The sequence below is a fragment of the Mytilus edulis genome, chromosome 3 (genome assembly GCF_963676685.1).
Source record: "Mytilus edulis chromosome 3, xbMytEdul2.2, whole genome shotgun sequence".
Classification (NCBI taxonomy): Eukaryota; Metazoa; Mollusca; class Bivalvia; order Mytilida; family Mytilidae; genus Mytilus; species Mytilus edulis.
The window spans coordinates 79,171,042-79,193,329 of record NC_092346.1 but is presented as its reverse complement, the minus strand read 5'-3'; the positions used below and the strand labels follow the sequence as shown (position 1 = coordinate 79,193,329).

The following is a 22,288-nucleotide window of genomic DNA, read 5'->3' as shown; positions in this document are numbered from 1 at the left end:
GGTATACAACCCTCCTTTCAGAGTAGTCTAGTCCTACAGACAGATAGAACGGTTATCTGTTGGACTAGTCTTAAAGGAGGGTTATATACCTAACCAAGTAATGACTTCAACGTTCAGCTAGCAAGTAAGCTTTTAGTGATGTTTAGAGATAAAAAAAAAAATGTATATGATTTAGCTTTCACAATTTTAATCAAATTTTTCTCATGTGCCTTACACTGTATTAACATTATATCATAATGCATTAACTTAAGAAACATTTATGCTGTTAAATGTGCATGATATACAACTTTTCTCCTTTACCTGACAAACAGAGTTCTTTTTTGAGTTGTTCGTAAGCTACCAGTACTTGTATTCATCATCTGTTCCCGTAAATCTTGTATTTTAGCTTCAAATCTGTTATATTCTGAAGAAAAACACATATTCTGAAAATACATTACTATAACAACAATTTAAGCAATTTAATAATTCCCTCTGGAATATCTCCAAACAATTCTTACTTTTGAAAAAGGGTCTGGCACTACCTAAATTGTTTCCTTTACACCTTTATCAATATTACTCATACTAGGCTGCTCATGTGATCAGAGACTGATTCTTGTTGAAAAAGGCAAGTTGATTGAAACATCAACTTTGAAATACATAACATTCTATTAAAAAACACTATTCAACAAAATATCTATTTATCAGAACCACTCAATAATTAATATAAATGAAGGTTTAAACTTTTGTTCAGGGCAACAGCATTATAGATAAGTTCCTGACACAGGGCCATTTCCCCCATTTTGAGCCTAAAGAATACCTACCCTCTGGTCTGTACTGTATTTCTAACACCACAGTGTCTCCGGCTGCTTTTAATATACCTGCCGCTTCTTCGTGTGTACACATACTTATGTTTTCTCCATTAACCTAAAATAATTTAATTCTAATGAGTTATGATTAATAAAAGGAGATATAAGACATACAACAATGAGAAAGTAACCCTTCAAAAAACAAAAAGTTAGAGAACGGAAAAGAAATATTAGCAGTTTTTATGTTTATAAAGAGTCATAACTCAAGAACGTTAAAAGTGATGCCACCCAATTTTAACCTTGATTTGAATTATGTGGTAATAAGCATTGTGTAAAAGTTTCATAACATTTGGTTAAGGCAATCTAAAGTTAGAAAACAAAGACGAAAAATTCAGCAATATCTAAAATTAACTTTCTTGAGTTTGATGGTTTCCAATCATATTTTGTGTGTATATCTATATATCAAAACTAGTGATGTATATGTTCACTGGCAACACAAACTATATTGTATGTATGTATGGGCATTACAGCGATTTTTTGTTACAAAATCATGATCCTACATGATCCTAAATATACACATGCTATACCATCATTACACGTAACTTACTGTAAGAATCTGGTCACCTCTGCGGAGTTCCCCACACAGATCTGCAGGTCCACCAGCCAGTATAAATGATATAAATATTCCCTCCCCATTTTCTCCTCCTACTATATTAAAACCTAAGCCTGTTGATCCTTTCTTTAACTTTACTCTTCTAGGTTCCCTGAAACAATAAAATAAGTTTATATGAAGTTAATATTTTAGGCAAAACACATCTTAAGCTTTATGTAAGTCTTCATTAAATAAGGACTTCAGATGGAAAAAATCTCAACACAACTGCAACCAGGTGCTCCGCAGGGCGCAGCTTTATACGACCGCAGAGGTCGAACCCTGAACAGTTGGGGCAAGTATGGACAAAACATTCAAGCATGATACAGCTCTGAATTTGGATTGTGATCAAATTTTTGACATTACATGGTTTTTTTTTTACACAAAACAAATGCCAAGATTTTACAAATCAATTAAAGATTTCTTCTTCAAACTTTTTAAATCTAAAATTAAATAGTTGACACAGCATAGGTTTCTGACACAGAATGAATGTGGTCTAATGAACTTAAAAGGTTTTTTTTTGCCTTTGAGCAATTCACTATGCTGTTGAATATTAATCCTCTCAAAAAAATGTTTGAAGAAATTTTCTTTTTATTTATGAAATCTGAAATGAGAAAAATTTAACCCCCCCCCCCTTTTTTTCACATCCCCGTTTCCCTTTTTCAAAACTGATATCAATTCAAATTTCTAATGGAGTTTGCAACAATAACTACTCATTTAAATACATCATAAAATATTAAGATGTAAAAAAACTGCTTGTTATCACTGAATGGTAAAGATTATTTAAATTTATCAGTTGGTAGTAAAAAGTGTATATACATTGTATATTGTATATAACAAAGATTTAAGTTGATTCTGGACAAAGAAAGATAACTCCAATTAAAAAAAAATCTTGCTATTGCACAATATTGTGCAATAGGATATTTCTTGCTTACTATTCTGGACAAAGAAAGATAACTCTAATTCAAAAAAAAATTTTCTATTTCACAATATTGTGCAATTAGATATTTCTTGCCATTGCACAATACTGTGCAATTGAAAAGACTTGCTATTGCACAATACTTAATATAATAATTTTAGATCCTGATTTGGACCAACTTGAAAACTGGGCCCATAATCAAAAATCTAAGTACATGTTTAGATTCAGCATATCAAAGAGGCCCAAGAATTCAATTTTTGTTAAAATCAAACTTAGTTTAATTTTGGACCCTTTGGACTTTAATGTAGAATTTGAAATTTGAAAACAGGACCAAAAATGAAGAATCTACATACACAGTTAGATTTGGCATATCAAAGAACCCCAAGGATTCAATTTTTGATGAAATCAAACAAAGTTTAATTTTGGACCCTTTGGACCTTAATGTAGACCAATTTGAAAACTGGACCAAAAAACTTCAATAATCAAGAATCTAAGTACATTTTTAGATTCAACATATCAAAGAACCCAACCGATTCATTTTTTGTCAAAATCAAACTAAGTTTAATTTTGGACCCTTTGGACCTTAATGTAGACCAATTTGAAAAAGGGACCAAAAGTTGAGAATCTACATATACAGTTAGATTCGGCATATCAAAGAACCCCAATTATTCAATTTTGATGAAATCAAACAAAGTTTAATTTTGGACCCTTTGGGCCCCTTTTTCCTAAACTGTTGGGACCAAAACTCCCAAAATCAATACCAACCTTCCTTTTATGGTCATAAGCCTTGTGTTTAAATTTCATAGATTTGTATTTACTTATACTAACATTATGGTGCGAAAACCAAGAAAAATGCTTATTTGGGTCCCTTTTTGGCCCCTAATTCCTAAACTGTTGGGTCCTAAACTCCCAAAATCAATACCAACCTTCCTTTTGTGGTCATAAACATTGTGTTTAAATTTCATAGATTTCTATTTACTTAAACTAAAGTTATTGTGCAAAAACCAAAAAAAATGCTTATTTGGGCCCTTTATTGGCCCCTTATTCCTAAACTATTGAAACCAAAACTCCCAAAATCAATCCCAATCTTTCTTTTGTGGTCATAAACCTTGTGTCAAAATTTCATAGATTTCTATTAACTTAAACTAAAGTTATGGTGCGAAAACCAAGAAAATGCTTATTTGGGCCCTTTTTGGCCCCTAATTCCTAAAATGTTGGGACCAAAACTCCCAAAATCAATACCAACCTTCCTTTTATGGTCATAAACCTTGTGTTAAAATTTCATAGATTTCTATTCACTTTTACTAAAGTTAGAGTGCGAAAACTAAAAGTATTCGGACGACGACGACGATGACGACGACGCCAACGTGATAGCAATATACGATGAAATTTTTTTCAAAATTTGCAGTCGTATAAAAAATAGCAAATTAATTACTGGTAGTTTTAAATAAAGAAACACAAAAGAAAACCTCAAGTACAATTCCTTCCTGTGTCAAAAACACAATAAGTTCGAAGGAATAATTGATTCTATAAAATCGGATGAAAAATATTACAGATTGTTTAAATTTCAGCTGTCTTGCTTCTTTCTAAGTCAAAGAGCAGGTCTTACTACAACACCCCCGGGACCCCCCCCCCCTTTTCCCCCAATCATTACAATGACATTATCTGTAAAAATCTTTTTTGGGGAAAATCATTAAACCAGCTTTGGATGCTATCTTTTTTCTCTGTTATAATCTCATTTACAAGAAAAGTCTATTCAAATAAACTCATTTACTGATACAAAACAAAAACAACTTAATACACATGTACATGAGCAAAGTGCCACAGTAAATGCAATAAACAAGTTTCTCCCTTTCCCTGGTCAGAAATGTCAATTTCTGTAACCATAATACTATCATTTGTAATGAAAACACAGGCAGTAATAAGTATCAGCTAATAAGATGTCAGTCAACTTATATATTGATCTTACTACAGTTAGGACACAATCTTTTTATGGAAATGCCCTAACATTGACTTTCTGATCCTGTCATCTTTGATCTGTCCATAGTTTCAACCTTAATATTGACTGGAAAGAGGCTAGTAATAAATGATTGCCTCAAAAAGCAAGGCACTATTTAAAAAAAAAAAAGAAAAAAAAAGAAGAGTTATACCAGGTATATATGCTTCTTTAAAAAAAAAAAAAAAAAAAAAAAAAAAAACATTTTTAAAAAATGTACCAAAATTGCAAATCATAATTTGATTTCTTTGATTTGAAATTTTTGTACATTTTAATGTTTGAAATTTAAAATATTTATAATGTTCTAAAATCGCAAATCAAACAAAGTGTATTACATAACACAACTTGCTGACAGTTAGTTACATGAATCATATAAAGTTATACAACAATAAACCCATTAAAATGTTATTAAATATTGAAAATCTTAACATTTTAAAATACAAATAATAAGTGTGGAAAACCTAGATGATGTAACTAGATAATTTAATGGACCATTACAATCTACGTTTACATAAAACTTCCCCTCATCCTTCAAGCTTTTGTGAATATATGTTTTTTAAATATCATGAAATGGGTATCATATTAATGCTGGGAAGTTGATATCTATTTTGAAATGTCAAATATAATTTATTTTAATAATTTTCCAAAAAATAAACCAATTATGATACATGTACTTGTGTAAAATTATCCTCCAATTTGGGTAAAATTACAAAAATTGACATTTAATACAAGGCCACACCAATTTAATTTCTTGTTCTACGGATTTTTGGTCTCCAAAATTTGGGGCGAGCGAGCGATTTGAAAATTTTAATAAAAAAATATTTAATTTGCAAATTTTTGAGGCGAAGCTTGCAAAGTAAAGGCGAGCGATTATAATTTTTTTTTGTAAAGATAAAATAATAGGTTTTGACATATTAAAACTTGATTTATCACTTGTACTTTGACATTTCTTTAATTTCTTTAGTATTTTTTCCCTGTTCACCAAGAAATAATTAAATCTGGTCTATGTATGTGTGACTGACAATGAGACAATTCTCCATCCAAATCATAATCAGTTTGGGGGCAACCCCTTAATGTTATAAATATCCCTTTTACATGTTTTATGAGGGATCAATATAAAATATAATATATTTGTTTGTACAAAAGGGCTCATATTTTCTCAAAGAACTATATATCTATCTGGTATTAAATGGTCAAAACATGTCCAAGAATTTTTGTAATATTCCTGGACTTTAACCATGTTAAACACATTTACTTTAACAGTTTAATATTGTTCAAAATAAGTGGACCCCTCTTTAAGAAAAATTTGTTTAAAATATGATGCAACTCTCCTCTTTTTGAGTACAAAATTCTAAGTGTTCAAAGGTTTTGTATAGAAGAACTATACAAATCCTTGGTATTTCTATTTTCTTTTCTACATCAGTAAAATGACCCCTTGTCTGAGGGAGGGTTGTTATCAACCTGATAATAACAAACACAGGTCGAGTACGGCCATTTACACAGGGCTTTGATACAGACCAAACAGGAAGCTATAAACAGCCGGACAGCAAATCCCTGATTTGTCCGTTAAAAACCCGGATTTATTATTTTGTAAAGGACCCCAAAATTATTAGCGTACACAATTCAAACAGGAAAACCTACGATCTAATTTATATATCCAAACGGGAAAATACCAATGAACAACATCAACAAACGATAACTGCTGAACGACATGCTCCTGAATCAATCAGGACAGGTGCATAAACATGCAGCGGCTATGGATAAATTTGTTTCGCCAGCATACAATATAATTGCAGTTGAAGGCAAATCCTTCAGAAGTTCTTTGTACTTTATTCTAACAACGATCATTTTCTGATAGGGAATATAAGTAAGGGGGAAAGAACACCAATTTTTTGTTCTTCACGGAAATACCCGCTGTTATAACTTTTTATCAGAGCACTCCCAGGTTTCATGCTGAAACAAATATTCTCACAGATATTTACACAGTGTGGTGGGGTGCTTTTATGTTTAAAATCGTTATATACAGGTTAGACTGTGATAAATTTGACAAAGGTTGATATCTTTTTATAATATTTACACAAAAAAACGGTGCGGGAAATGGACATGATTACAATTCCAGATGCGGGAAGCGGGAATATAAAAAAAATAAAAAAATTCTGTTTTGAAAAAAATAGGTGTGGGCGGGTCCGTCGAACAAGGGATCAAATTGGTGTGGCCCAACATAGAAATGTAGTGCAAGCAAACTCAATTAGGCTATTTAGAAGGAATTTGCTTATAATATGTATTCTATATCTCAACTTGTACGATTCGCTCGTGTATGTAACAATGTTTTAGATTTTAACGAGAGAAATTTATGTATTACTGAAAAATTATTACACCAGGGTTTTCGATATCACAAACTAGTCAAAACATTTACAAAATTTATCATCGGTATAAAGACATCATTCGTAAATATAGCTCAACATGCAGACTTTTAATACGTTCAGGTATTTCATATCCAATTTTTTATGGAAATATTCTTTATAAAGCACAAAGTTGTCAGTATTCACCTCAGAAACTTACAAAACCTTTGAATAGACTTATTAAGAAGGGATATAATTACGATACTGTTGTCAAGTCATTAAAGATTGCATATTTTGGCGTTAATATTGAGTCACTGATAAGGTCTTTGCATCGGAACTAAACACATTTATTCTAAAAACAGTTGTTGGCATGACACGGGTTATGTTCTTCTCATATATGTTATGATGGTATGATACTAAACCCCTAACGGGAAGGATTGTGCCTGATGTTCATATGATGAAATCATAATCTTTCAGTCAGTTTAATTGAAGTCTGGAGCTGGCATGTCAGTTAACTGCTAGTAGTCTGTTGTTATTTATGTATTATTGTCATTTTGTTTATTTTCTTTGGTTACATCTTCTGACATCAGACTCAGACATCTCTTGAACTGAATTTTAATGTGCGTATTGTTATGCGTTTACTTTTCTACATTGGTTAGAGGTATAGGGAGAGGGTTGAGATCTCACAAACATGTTTAACCCCGCCACATTTTTGCGCCTGTCCCAAGTCAGGAGCCTCTGGCCTTTGTTAGTCTTGTATTATATTAATTTTAGTTTCTTGTGTACACTTTGGAAATTAGTATGGCGTTCATTATCACTGGACTAGTATATATTTGTTTAGGGGCCAGCTGAAGGACGCCGCAGGGTGCGGGAATTTCTCGCTACATTGAAGACCTGTTGGTGACCCTCTGCTGTTGTTTTTTATTTGGTCAGGTTGTTGTCTCTTTGACACATTCCCCATTTCCATTTCCATTCTCAATTTTATCTTTTTATCAGGTAGAATGGGTGCCTCTGCATTTTGCATTCCAATATAGAAGAACAAAAGAATTTGCACAAGATATTTAATGAACTATGCAAATTTTTGGAAAGGAATTCTTTTGCTGAGTTCACACGTAATTTGAATTTGATTCGCATTAACTAATTCAAATTAGTTTAATTCGCAATCGAAACGTTTTACGTCCTAACGTCAATTCTAATTCAAATTGCAATTCTTTAAATTCGCATTACTGTCCAAACGACGTTAGCTTTTAATTCATATTCACAAAAGTGTATTTCTAATGCGAATTCGATAATTTGAATCAATTGGAATTAAAAAAGAAGAGTGTGTGAACGCGATAAGCAAATTCAATTCACATTCGTTCCAATTCAATTCAAATTAAATGTCCGTGTGAAAAAACGAGGCATTAGTTTGACTTTTCATCTAAAATAAAGTTTATCTTTTGAAATTGACTTTTCTCAAATTGACAATCATTTTTTTAAATATTTTAAAACCCTATAAGGGGAGATAACTAAGATCATTGATTATTTTTCTTCTTGAAATTAAAATACAGTGAAACCTTTTTAAACTGAATATTGGATAAACCAACACCTGGCTCAAACAAACAAACATTATCAGTCCAGTCATATCAAATGTTATGAGCTGTGTGATTAATCCAAACATCTGCCAAAACTGAACTGAAGTTTCACTGTATTTTGTCTTGTGTCCAGTAAACTAGTTCCAAAACTCTAATTTCAATTCTCCTTTTTTTTCCAATTTACACAAACTTGATTTTTCCATATATAATTTGTACAAAATCAGACGATTCAGCATAACCTGTAGCTAAACAAAAAGCTCTGTGACCCATACTTTATAGTATATTTGTGTAAATAAAAAAGAAGCATCATATAAACTTCATTTTTTTTATTGACAAATTATTATTCTATTATTTTAATTAAGACATCCCACCTTCCTCAATAGGACTAGCTTGCTATCCTTTATCTGATTATATATATCATTATTCATTTGTTTTAATAATGGAAAACAAAACTGTATACACCATTTATTATCCATATGTGTTTTGTTGCCATCATGCTTCATACTTGTCCTTTCTGATTCAATTACCACATAATACCTTTGGCACACCTCTGGATTAATAGTTATACTTAACAGGGATTGTTTTCAGTATGCTCTAGGGAACACTTGCACTCAGACAATTGTCAAGACCCACTGATAATTATAAAAGACAATTATAAAATAACAAATTCTTCAATTTTTCACAGATTTTTTGTTCATATTGAATGCAAAGCTAAGAATTTTCTCGGTGGTTTACGAAAAAGACATTACAGACTTAAGGCATTTTCATAAATAATACATTGTCTATTGATTACTGGAAAAATGTGTAAGAAAAGATGACAGTAGTCTGGCAGCTTAGATAATCTATAATACTAAAATTACGAGGTCCAATTTGTCAGCCGTCATCACGTAAAAACGACGAATCAAAGAATTCAGCTTTATATATAACTATTATAGTACAAAGGTGTAGATTAAAAATTACACCACTCCAGGCCCTTTTGTTTTCCACGTAATCAATATTGCCAATAATTAAGAAGTTCCGGATCGAGTCCGATACCGATACCAATAGTATATTCACCTGTTACCTATTACCTTATCTGTACGTTCCGCATCTAACAGGTGCACCACCAAACGGTGTATTTAGGATTATGTTATCTACAAGGATCATAATCACAGGGTTGACACTACTAAATTCAATCATTGTCAAATTGTTACCTATTGTAGTATTTTAATCAGTAAGACTTTCTAAGATAACAATACGAATACTAAAAATATGGACTAAAAATAAGGTGTATATAGGAACCGTTTTCAATTTGTTAGCGGGCATGACATAAAACAGCGAATCAAATAATTCAACTTTATTTATAACTAACATAGGACAATGCTGTTGATTAAAAATTACTCCATTCCAGGACCTTTTGTTATCCAAATAATTAATATTACCAATAATTGATAAGTTCCAGTTCGACGGGTTCAAACAGAAAGATTTGAAAGCAGAGAAAACTGTGTATCTTATTATCGGCATGACTTTATCAGATATAAAATAATACTAAAATAAGGCTTGCGCATAGTTATATACTTTAATTCAGTCACAGACCCGCGATATCATGGGTGTGTTCTAGTATTATATAATAATGACAAAACTAAGGAATTACTTTCTTAGGAAGGTTTTGTCTATTTAATTGTCCATCATCAAACTCCTCAATGTCATAGAAATTTATAAAAAAAAAACTAAAGGGAGGTGATTATAATAGATAAATTAATATAAAACAGTCACCAAAGTTAAAAGTTTCATGAAAACTGTTCAAAGCACTTGCAAGTTATTTCTGAAAAATCCCCCCTTTTTTCTGAATAAAATACCGACTCGGAAACATAAAATCTAAAATTTATAAAAAATGAAAGGTAGTTTAGGTCTATTGATACAAACAGTTCACCAAAGTTTCTCGCACATTGGTTAAAGCATTTTTGAGTTATTGTCTGACATGTTGACAACGGACAGACACAGACAGACTGAATGACAGAAGTAAACCATAATACATCCCTTAAACGGTTTATTTGTGATCCCCCATTTCACCAATGTCATCTTGAACACCACTTTTGAATGCATTTGTATGCTTCAGATGTATTGTAGATCTCCATCCCTGCTATAGAACTACCAATTTCCTGTAGAGCTCCAGTAACTTCAATTGAGGCTTGGTCCTCTGACGACCCTGACTAAATTTAATAATGACACTCTCTGATACAAGATACCCCAAATATTATCAATGAGATCAAAAGTTCTTATAAGAACATATATTGTCAAATGACATGTTAGAAACTTTGGATTTATTTTCGTATTGTAACACTGACACATAATCAGAATCAGATATTGCAAATTTTTGGGTACCTGGTACAACAAGTGAAAGACAATGCACATGTTGTGTCCCTTTCTGTGCCCATGATATAACTTCCTGTTTTTGTGGTTTGTTTGTTGTTGTCTCTAAATAACCTACAAGTAGGTGATATAGTATGAAATCCAAAACAGTGTAGCTGTGGCCATTGATTGACACATTAAAATCATTCATTGACTGGGGCAATTTAGGTGAACGTTTGTATGTAACGACCAATGCTCACTATGTACTTTTTAAAGACACTTAAACTATGGGGTCACCAAAGGTTCTCAACACCTAAATAAAGTAATTCGAAAAATTAATCAGAAATAACACGATATTTTGATTTATATCAATTATATAAATCAAAACACAAAGGTTATTCCTGATTAATTTTTCGAATTATTTTATAATTAAAGGCGTTAAGAAACCTTTGTTGACCCCACAGTTTAAATGTCTATCGTAGGTACGTCATGAACAGTGGTTGTTACAGACAAACGTTCACGTAAATTGTCCCAGTCAATGGATGATTTTGATGGGTCAATCAATGGCCACAGCTACACTGTTTTGAATTTCATACTAATTTGTGTAGAAGTCTGTCAGGTTGTGTCTTTCTAGTTATGTAGTTGCGAGATAAAAAGCCAATTGCCAATCAGTCAAGAACAATAACTCTAGAACTTTAAAAGGTGAAAATTGTCAATATTGAATTTGTCCTCCATTTAGTTATCAGCAGAAATATATTTTAATTAAAAAAGTACAAGATGGTGGTGATATTATTACTTCACAATCCAGCTGAAGCAGCCTACCCCCAGTACTAACCCATAGTACATGTAATAGCTTTTTGTGTGTGAAAAACTCAGTTAAAATCTTTAAAGTCTAGAAATCAATAATTCACTGTTCAGATTTTCCCCAATTTTTGCATTTAAGCTTAAAACTGTGTATGAATATAAACCACTTGCAGATACCATTTCTTTCAGCATTCTAACAATGAAATATGCATTTGTTTCCAAGTGGAAGATTTACAGATGGAATAATACAACTCCTGTCAAATTATTCCTTCTGACCTATCCCAAGTGAACATTAACAGTTAACTGCTTTTGATATATATCATTAATGCTTTTTACTGGTCTCTAGTCTCATTTACAATATTTATGAGTCCCTTGTCAGATTTCTAGTCTTTGCCTCAACACAAATATAGTTAATATTATTGATCAGAAAATACTAAATTGTATCAATAATTTCTGTTGTACTAGTATTTACAATTTTTTTCCTTATCATATTCTCTATTCAATTAAGTTAACATATAAAAACAATAAAACTTCCTTTTGATAATTCCAAAAAGTGATAAGTTCATGTCCGCCTAGAAAATTATTAATACATTAACAAAACCACATTCTTTAAAATTGAAGCATTTAAATCAATTTTTAGGATCAACAAACTTTTAAATGTATATAAACAATATTACTGCTTCTACACCACAAGCCTATCTTAAACTGCTATAGTTTCTACACCACAAGCCTATCTTAAACTGTTATAGTTTCTACAGCACAAGCCCTATCTTAACTGCTATAGTTTCTATACCACAAGCCCTATCTTAACTGCCATAGTTTCTATACCACAAGCCCTATCTTAACTGCTATAGTTTCTACATCACAAGCATATCTTAACTGCTATAGTCTCTACACCACAAGCCCTATCTTAACTGCCATAGTTTCTATACCACAAGCCCTATCTTAACTGCTATAGTTTCTATACCACAAGCCCTATCTTAACTGCTATAGTTTCTACACCACAAGCCTATCTTAACTGCTATAGTTTCTACACCACAAGCCCTATCTTAACTGCTATAGTTTCTATACCACTAGCCCTATCTTAACTGCTATAGTTTCTATACCACAAGCCCTATCTTAACTGCTATAGTTTTTATACCACAAGCCCACATCTTAACTGCTATAGTTTCTATATCAAAAGCCCTATCTTAACTGCTATAGTTTCTATACCACAAGCCCTATCTTAACTGCTATAGTTTTTATACCACAAGCCCACATCTTAACTGCTAGTTTCTATAACACAAGTCCCATCTTATATGCACTTGTGTCAAGGCTCAATTAATAAGTGAAGCTGTTACTAATAAAACCTTTCAAATAATGCATATTTTAAAAACTTGAAATGACAAGTCAAGGTAGCAATGCTTTTACAAAAATTAAATCAGTATCAAAGTGTCTTTTCACTGTTTTTTGTTTTTTTGTTTTTTGTTTTTTCTTCTACATCTTTTTTTGTTTTTTGTTTTTGTTTTGCCCCTGAATTATTTTCTACCTCTTTCATAGAATATGAAAATATCCAGTAGATTTTCTCAAAAGTGTTCCTCTAATAGCATTTGTGCTCATTGTTCTGCACTGTTATAAGATAAAAGCTGGCACTGCCAAATGATGAGCTCTCTTCATTTTTCCCCCTAGTTTGAGTAACTGTGACCATATCCTTGACCAATTTACCAAAAAATTGAAGAAATATTCCCCTCCCCCACATCTACCTTCTGAATTAGTTTCTTTTAAATTAAACAAGGAGTTATCCAAGTAATCATCTTGCAACCGCTTTTCAAATACACTGGCTGAAGAACAAACTGACAAAGCAGTAACTATATGCTCCTGAAATTTGTTAGGACCAGAATTATTACATTCAGGTACAATAAAGTAAGTTTCTAGGTTCTCTGAGGAAGTCCAAATAAAACATCTGCACTTCAACTAATACAAATGTATGCAATTTTATGATACGGGTGAATAACTGAGTCCATAATATTGAGGTCCAAAGAATCTGAATTTGATCTTTGAATGATAAATATTGTCACTTTATCATTTTTAAAACAAATTTTGCTCTGTTAAACTAACCATGTATCAGTTGCAATTCACTAAATATATGGTTGTCATAACAGCATGATCAGTACGGAATCAATATAAATCAAAAGGACTAAAATGATACAAACTTTTGTGGTAAACAAAAGGACTAAATGATACAAAGAAAAGTTGTATATATTCTTACAACTTTGTGATAATGGTTTGTTTTACAAGAACTTACTAACCCTGGTGTGACTAACATCAATAAACAATAGTTCATCCTGTATTGATTTACAAGTATTTAAAGAATTTACCACAAATTGATTTATATATTAATAAAATTTCTATTACAAAATTTGAATATCAAATAAAATGAGTGCACCTTCAATTTCAGTATATAAGAACCTGAGTGATATCCATGACTAGAAAATTCTCTTTGTGAAAGTGAAGTACATAAATTAACAAAGTCGATTGCTTTTGTTACTTAAAATGTCAATTTGAAATGGTTCAAACTATTACTATTGAAACATTAAAAGTGTTTTAAGACAATACATTATAAGTGTTAACAAATTAGCAGTGTTCAAAGCTTTTTGGTAAAGTTTTCCAAGTGTCAACGCCTAGTTTGTACATTAAACACATTGAAAAATTTCCATTGCTTTTCACATACAACATACAGTTTGATACATGTTAGATTCCCAAATTCTTAATTGATTATATCTAATGGAATTTTGATTGCTACAACAAATATTCAGATTCAAATTCTTTTATGAACAGTTAGTATCAATTTATATGACGTTTTAATCTACCGGTAGTTCAGTATTTTTGTATAATAGTTTTGGCAACAATTAAAAATTGTTGGCTGCTTTGTCAGCTTGTTCAAATATAAAACACTCTTTTGGAGTATTTAATTATTTATTTTTACTTCAGATATCATTTACAATATACCAATATTTTAAAAAAAGTTGTTATTTTTAAAACATTTTTTTTACAATTAACACTCTACTATGAGCCAATATTTACAGTAAAAATAAATGAAGCCCTTGATGTCTTTACAACATTTTTTACAGTTAATCTTAGTATGTCAAAAATGTTTTGACAGATATGCAATAAAATTAGTTGTAAAAATGGCAATAAGTAACTTACATTGTCAAGATTTCCATAGACAATTCATGAATAGAGACCATATAACATAAAACTAAAGGAGTAAGTAGAGTCGCGTTTAATCTACATAACACTGATAGGATATAAAAGTCAGATTTTCTAAATGAAATAGCAGGATTTCCTATAAAGATTGTTGAAAACCAAATATGGTATTCCCAATAGGTCTTTTAGCCTGTAAAATCTTCATTATACTGATCCTAGATTACAAGGTGTAACCAAATTAATATTTCATGCATCACTACAACTTGTAAATCACATTGATACACTTGAAGAGAACTTCTTGATTAAATAATATCATATATAGCAAGTATACAGAAGTACCTATGGTATTAGGGTCATGCATTTCTTATAAATATACATTTTTCTAATATCATCAGTATTCTTTAACTGGTTAACATCAACCATGTCTGCCTCTTAAAAATTTGTTTTTAATTTAACAGATTTTGTGATCAATACATTTTATACTGTTTTATATTTAGTCCTTGAAGAAATATTTTTTCTTTAACTGTCAGTCTCTAAAGTAAGATACTGCTCATGAAACTAAAAGTATAGTTGTTTTTAAAAATGCCATCATGTATACAGATATGTATAAACCAGAACTTCTCAATTGGAAACAATCTTGTATATCTGCCATTGAATAAGTTGTCAATCTCTATCTTAAATCTCATTCACAAAAACAATTGTCATTTACCACCCTAAGCATTACAGCTGTTATTAACCAATAACTTAATTTAACAAAAAAGACTGTTGACAATCTATTATTGAAACTACTCAGCCACACTGACAGTTATAAAAAGGCTATTCAGCCACACATGCATGTGTCAACCAGTCACCAATCACCAAGTTATAGACCCAAACACTGAGAGACAGTTGACAATAGGCCACTCAGACACACAGGCATTTGTCAATCAAGTCACCAACTTGTAGACCCCAACACAAACTGAAAAAGTTGGTAATTGGCCATTCACTAACAGGCAGTTGTTATCCAAACACCAACTTATAGACCCCAACAGGCAACACTCACATTGTCAGTTGACTATCAGCCATTCAGCAATACAAACAGTTGTCAACCAGCCACCAAGTTAAAGATCTCAACACTCAGTGACTCACAGAGACAGCTGACAATCAGCCATTCAGCAATACAAGCAGTTGTCAACCAGCCACCAAGTTAAAGATCTCAACACTCACAGAGACAGCTGACAATCAGCCATTCAGCAATACAGGAATTTGTCAACCAGTTACTAAGTTATATACCCCAGCATTTACAGAGACAGTTGACCAGCTGTTATCTAATAACCTAGTTACAGAACCACATTCACAGAGACCAATTTAACAGTGTCCCAAGTAAACCATAATAAAATTAACGGTACCAATTTTCTTGCACCAGATGCGCATTTCGACAATACATGTCTCTTCAGTAAGTTGTTACCCCATAGTCCTCAAAATAACACTGAACAGTGATGAACAATAAAATAACTCAACAGCATTTCAAGTTTTGTCCATTAGATTACAAAAGATGTGAAACACTTATCTAAAACATCGGGCATAAAGACAATCTAAATAGACCACTTCAACAATGGCAATTGAAATAAGCATTGAAGACCTCTCTTAAAACAGGGCAATCACACACATCCAATTCCATAATAATCTTTCCAAGTTTCCTGATTCCTACATTGCTAAGGCTGTCAATAAGCAACTATCAAAGTTTTATGATGCCAAATCAGCTGTAAAACTTACTACTATCGTATAAATCCACTTGGTTTTCAAATTCCTTGATACAAGTTTAGTATACAGTATTTTAAATAATACATGATTTTAAACAGATCTACTTACTAATAAGCAAACTAGGACTCTATTCTATTGGGGAACCAAGGGAACTTTTCTAGATTCAATTTACCCCCATATTACTACTTACTTAGTTCTAATTTTACTTTAAGAACTTTAGCTCTACTATGTAAACAATTAAAACAAAATCCATTTCCCAATAACATGTTTAACTACACCATTAACAAGTGAAATTTCAATGATAATTTCAATTTAAACATAGCCTACTATATAAGGAAACTAAACCAAATATAACAAAAGCAGTGAATTTAATGTTTTGTATTAGAAAAACAAAACCACAAAACCATATGAAATAGGTAAAAATAGAAATATCCAGGAAGGAAGGGAGAAGTGATAAAAACTTATTTCACACTTGGTAAGAAATGACAAGTATTCCAACTATCAAGTGAACAAGAAGCAGTGGAGGACATATAGGAAATAAGTACATGAAATCTAAACAACACACAAACATATTGAGACCTAAAAAACCCAAATCAACAGTCAGTGAATATATGCTCATTCCTCCTTCATGATCAAATAAACATATACATGTATATATAAATCTACCCACACAATTGAAAATATATTTGAATCTTTGTCTCATTTATGACAGTACAATTTAAAATTCAAATTTGTCTATTCTATTTATAGTTGACAATAAACCCTTTATTATAAATGGATATTATACAATACCCCCATTCTATAAGGTTTCAATGCACATAAAATGTTTTTGTTTGTGATGCAGCATCTGAGCATAGCACAATACATTAGTCAATATATATGCATGTTGTAATCCATGCTTCTATGAACTATTCCTTGTACCTTTGTCCAATTAGATCATCTTACCTGGGTATATGGGGATCATAGTAGTAAGGCTCCTTTTTCTTTAACATTATATGTTTTCAAAAATATCAGATTTCCAGGTAAATTCACAGTGCCATTTGTCTTTTAGTCCACCATTTTGTATTCATTAATAAATATTCCAACTTGCATTTAACCTCAGTGAAGATCTTACCACACAAACATTCAAATGCACCACATACGATATTCACTGCATATTCAAACCGTTTTCTGATTCAATTTCTTAGCAGTAGTGTTTATGGTAAAAAACAGTTAGATTAAAACGTTGACATGACCTGAGGTGGATTATCCTGATGAAGACGGAAATGAATTAAACCCGTCACATTTAATGAAGGTCACATCTTTTAAGCAGATCAGGAAATAATCATAAATTAATTCTCAACTGTAACAACTATTAAAAATGCACAAAATTCATGTATAACAATCCACGTTTGAACAAGCCGATCGATAATTACTTTAGGTATTCATAGGCAAACACAACACAAACACCCAAGTTTTAAATTCAAAAGGGGGTCCATTAAGGAGAAATGAATAATCCCATTTACGGGAGAAAATATTAAACACCTTGAGGCAAATTTTAGTCAATAATGATCTGACTGGACTATGATTTACACTACCTATTGTAAATTTGTTATCTGCCTTAAGAGGTCCAATATGATTAATGGATAAAAGCTGTTGATATATCACCTTGATAAGTAAGCTGGATTTACTTAGGACTTATGAGTGACAAAGAAATGACTTTAAGGAGAAAATGTCATTCAATTTTACTTTCTTCTGTTATCATTATGACATAATATGTTTTATAATATATCAATCTTATATTTAATTGTTGGAACATGCAAATTATATTAATTTTTTATACTAATAATTTAAAGTATAATATGAATATTATAATAGATCTTTGAAATTAGAAAGTTTAATTTAGTGTCCTAAAAGTACACTAATATTACATTACTCATTTTGTGAAAGTATTTATCAGTATTTTAAATTTTATCATAAAATTGAGAATGGAAATGGGGAATAGACTATATACATTAATATAACTTAAAATTAAAAAGACAACTATGTAAGATGGATATACATGTTTATACCATTCATTAAATCTTTGAACCGTTTCACATTAATAATTAGTTCCTAAATAATTCATGAATTATACTTCTTATTATTGTTTTATTTTTTATTTTTTAATAAAAGTATCAAAATTTAATGGGAGTACGCATTTTACTTTAAAAACATTTTTCTTATGACTATAAGACAAAATGTCACAAACAAGACCCAATAATTACATAATATACACAACTATGGCTTCAACAATATTTACATAATATACACAACTATGGCTTCAACAATAGTTACATAATATACACAACTATGGCTTCAACAATAGTTACATAATATACACAACTATGGCTTCAACTTTTTAATGTTACACAAACAATCTGGATTAGGTTTCACAAAAAAAAAATACGACTAAGATTGATCGTAAGTCAAGAACAATTCAGTATACTTATAATTAATCTTAGTCGTAAGTTTGTTTTGTTTAACCAATTCCTGACATTTACTATTAGAATTGACTTTTTTATCTTTAAATACGAGATGAGCTATGACTTACAACTGGTTGTATAAATTTGGTATAAATTTACTATGTGTATAATACTACATTTCACAAATATTGGTTTGATTTGATTTGATTTCTGTGTTTTCGAGCCACTTTTAAGCACCACTTTTGGGCTATTTAGTGGCAGCCAGTTTTTAATGTTGGAGAAGGCCTGAGTGCCCAGAGAAAACCGCTGACAATAGGAAAACTGACAATCCTAGTCAATTAAGATTGGAGTTGAGTGCACCCACCAAATTATGAAGCTGCTAAAGAAATAAAATGTGGTTGATATTTTACATTTTTAAGATTTCATCAACTAATTTGGTGTTTTGGCTTTCAGGGGTTATGTAGAATTCTTGATATCAGGTTCTCTAGTAATTTTTTCTGCATAAATGTGTTTTTGTCTCTTCAGAACTGACACAATTTTGGTGTGTTCTGTTTTATTTTTGACACATATTTAACTGTTACTTTATTACATCCACTCACACATTATATAATAGTCTTAAGGTATATTCTAACTGTGTCCTTTTTCTGTCAACTCAAAGATATAAAAGTCAACAGCTATATAAAGTACAAGTACCACAATGTATAAAACCTAGTAAAACCTCTAACAATGTTTGATCATGTCCCAAGTCAGGTATACTTACTAAAATCTCAGCGGTTGTTACTGTTTCATTGATGTTGAGATTAGTTATTCATTTGTTGATTTGTATAAGATATTTGGTTCATAACTATTAGGCTTACCGGTATAGCTCACAACAGTGTGGACTGCTGTCCTTCACTGATAACCTTATGGTGCTAACTAAACATATTCCTTGGTTAATTTGTCTTGTTAGGATTACAGATTTGCTCAATAAAATACAGTTGAACCTTGTTGTGTCACATACTCAAATGAGTCGTTGAAATCGTATGATTTTATAAAGCATCAAGTAGATTTTCTTCAATTAGTTCTAAATTTAATCAATTTGTTGGTATTACGATCAGAATAGCATATAAAACTTATTGTTTTTCAAAACCTTTGATGTTTGACCATCCAGAAAAATGTGTTTAAGAAACAAATGCTACCTGCAATAATTACAGAACAATCTAAAATACCCAAACAGAGATAATCAATCAATATTGAATAAAAAGGGAATGTGTCCATGGGACATAGATGTTGACCCTGCTTTCATATTATATAAAGTTATAAAGGGACATAAAATGAAGAACAGTTAAAGTGATGCTATCAGATTTGTAATTGATCTGAGTTTTATGGTAATAAGTATTGTGTATAAGTTTCATAACATTTAGTAGAGGCAAACTTATTTGACAGAACAGAAACAAAACAATTCCCATTTGTAAAGGAGCATAACTCTAGAACAGTAAATGTGACGCCATACAGATGACCAAGGTTAAAACTTCATGCCCCCCCCCCCCAAACACACACTTAGGCAGGGCATATAAATCAAAATAGTTTTTATTAAACTGTTTAAAGTTGTAACAGATTAAAACTTCAAAAGATATTAAATTGAAAGAAGAAAGTTAAATACACACGAAGTTTTGTTACATTTTGTAAGTATTTTCATACTATCTTATTTCCTATGCAAACAGCAGATGTGTACTGTTTAGTTTCACCCACTAGTTCTTGGTCATCTCTTGCCTCCAAATTACCATTTTCTTCATGTAATACTGTATCTCTTATATATATATATATATACATCCTTTTGTATATTACAGATGATTTAAGGGAAGCCAGTCAAAAACAGCAATAAATTCTCACTATGCTAAAGGCTGTCTGTTCCATAAAAACATTCGGCAGCAATCCTTTTGCGCCAATTGCTGTTTTTCGGGGGTATCATTTGCGCCAAATTTTGTTTTCCAAATGTATCAATTGCGCCAATATTCGGAACTCATTTGCACCACTTTACCTGTACACATATCAATCATAAATATTAATGATTAATATCATTTGATAGCAGATATTTCACCATAAAGATGAGCATCTGGAGAGAAATTACTTGCAATGCATTATATAGTCCATGTACAGAGAGAGAAGAAAACTTATTGCTTTGCTGAATATTTAAAACGAGATATGCCAAAAGATGAAAATAGAAGCTCTGCTGATTATGTATGTTGATGACACAGTGCTTTGTTCCCACCATTCATATTGGCTGAAACTCTTTCTACCGCAAGACGTACCAGTAATGGAGCAGAAGCATTCCATATGAATTATTATGATCTGTTTTCCGCATTTCATCCTTCAATGTTTGTCTTTTTGGACAATAGAGTGAAGTTACAAGCTACTACATACATTAAATTGGTAAGTACCCATGCAGCAGCAGTAAGAAGAAAGTATGTTTCAGAAAAGGAAATATTTGCCATGTAAACTGCCAGTTTGAAGTCCAAATAAAGGCGGAGGGAGTTCATTTTTCTTCTTATTGGCCCAATCATGTTTTATTTTTGGCGCAAATGATACCATGTGATTTTAAAACAGGTGGCGCAAACTTAGCATTGGAGAAAAAAGTTGTGGCACAAAAGGACTCATATTTGGCGCAAACAGATCTCTCCCAAACATTCATGGGACCCAGTGAAGGCACATAAACATCTCAACTATGGTTGAATGATTTTGTTGAGGGAAAGTTTTGAGAGAAATTCTAAAATCTGCTTTTATAGATGGTTATCACAATTGTAAAGAGCCTTCACTGCATACCATATATGTTTTTAACTAAATGGAAGATTCCTCAACTCAGAGATCTATTCTAGCAATATCAAGGAAGGAAGGAAGGAAAGAAATTTCATGCAGAAAAAATATAACTTATTCTAATAAGTGTATTCTTTGAAATTCATTATATCAAATTGATGTATGTCTTTTAAATTATATAATTTATATGAAGATTTTAATCAGTACAAAATATGTGTATGGAATACAAATTTAACAAGCTACAAATCACATTTAATCAGCTTTCTATAGTCAATGGGAGATAACTCAACTATAAATTCAACTTCAACAGTCAAGAACTTTATTTATTTATAATGGTGAATTATTATTTAATATTTCACAATTTCGTAAAAAGTGTATACTTGGAACTCATGTGAAACAGACTTTTATTAGAGACCTCCAGAGAAGCAACATAAGTTATACTTTAGTTAAATATCATATTTATGATGCATTTGTACTGGGTGATGATATACATTTTTAGAGTTATTTTCTCTGAGTCTCTGGTAAATAGGAGATAATCCAGTTTGGATACATCACCCATTACAAATGCATTCTTATGTATAAGTTATGTTGTTTCACTGGACATATCTGTAAAATAAAAACCAGAGGATACTTCAATTTTTGGTAGATAAGAGTATAAAACACAATGCTGATGATAAAAGGAGACAGACAAGAAATCTATCAGATTTTAATAGAACCAATAA

General features: G+C 31.3%; 1 protein-coding gene across 5 annotated transcripts in view; it reads right to left on the bottom strand.

Annotated features, from left to right (window-relative positions):
* Positions 1–22,288, bottom strand: part of LOC139517546 (disks large homolog 1-like) — a 105,158-nt gene that overhangs the window by 22,045 nt on the left and 60,825 nt on the right. For all 5 annotated transcript variants that reach the window (XM_071308745.1, XM_071308746.1, XM_071308743.1 and 2 more), the window contains 3 exons: positions 1,393–1,549; positions 801–903; positions 301–403 (listed from right to left, as the gene is read on the bottom strand). In XM_071308745.1, the coding sequence (XP_071164846.1) occupies positions 301–403; positions 801–903; positions 1,393–1,549 (363 nt within the window). The remainder of the gene's footprint in view (positions 1–300; positions 404–800; positions 904–1,392; positions 1,550–22,288) is intronic.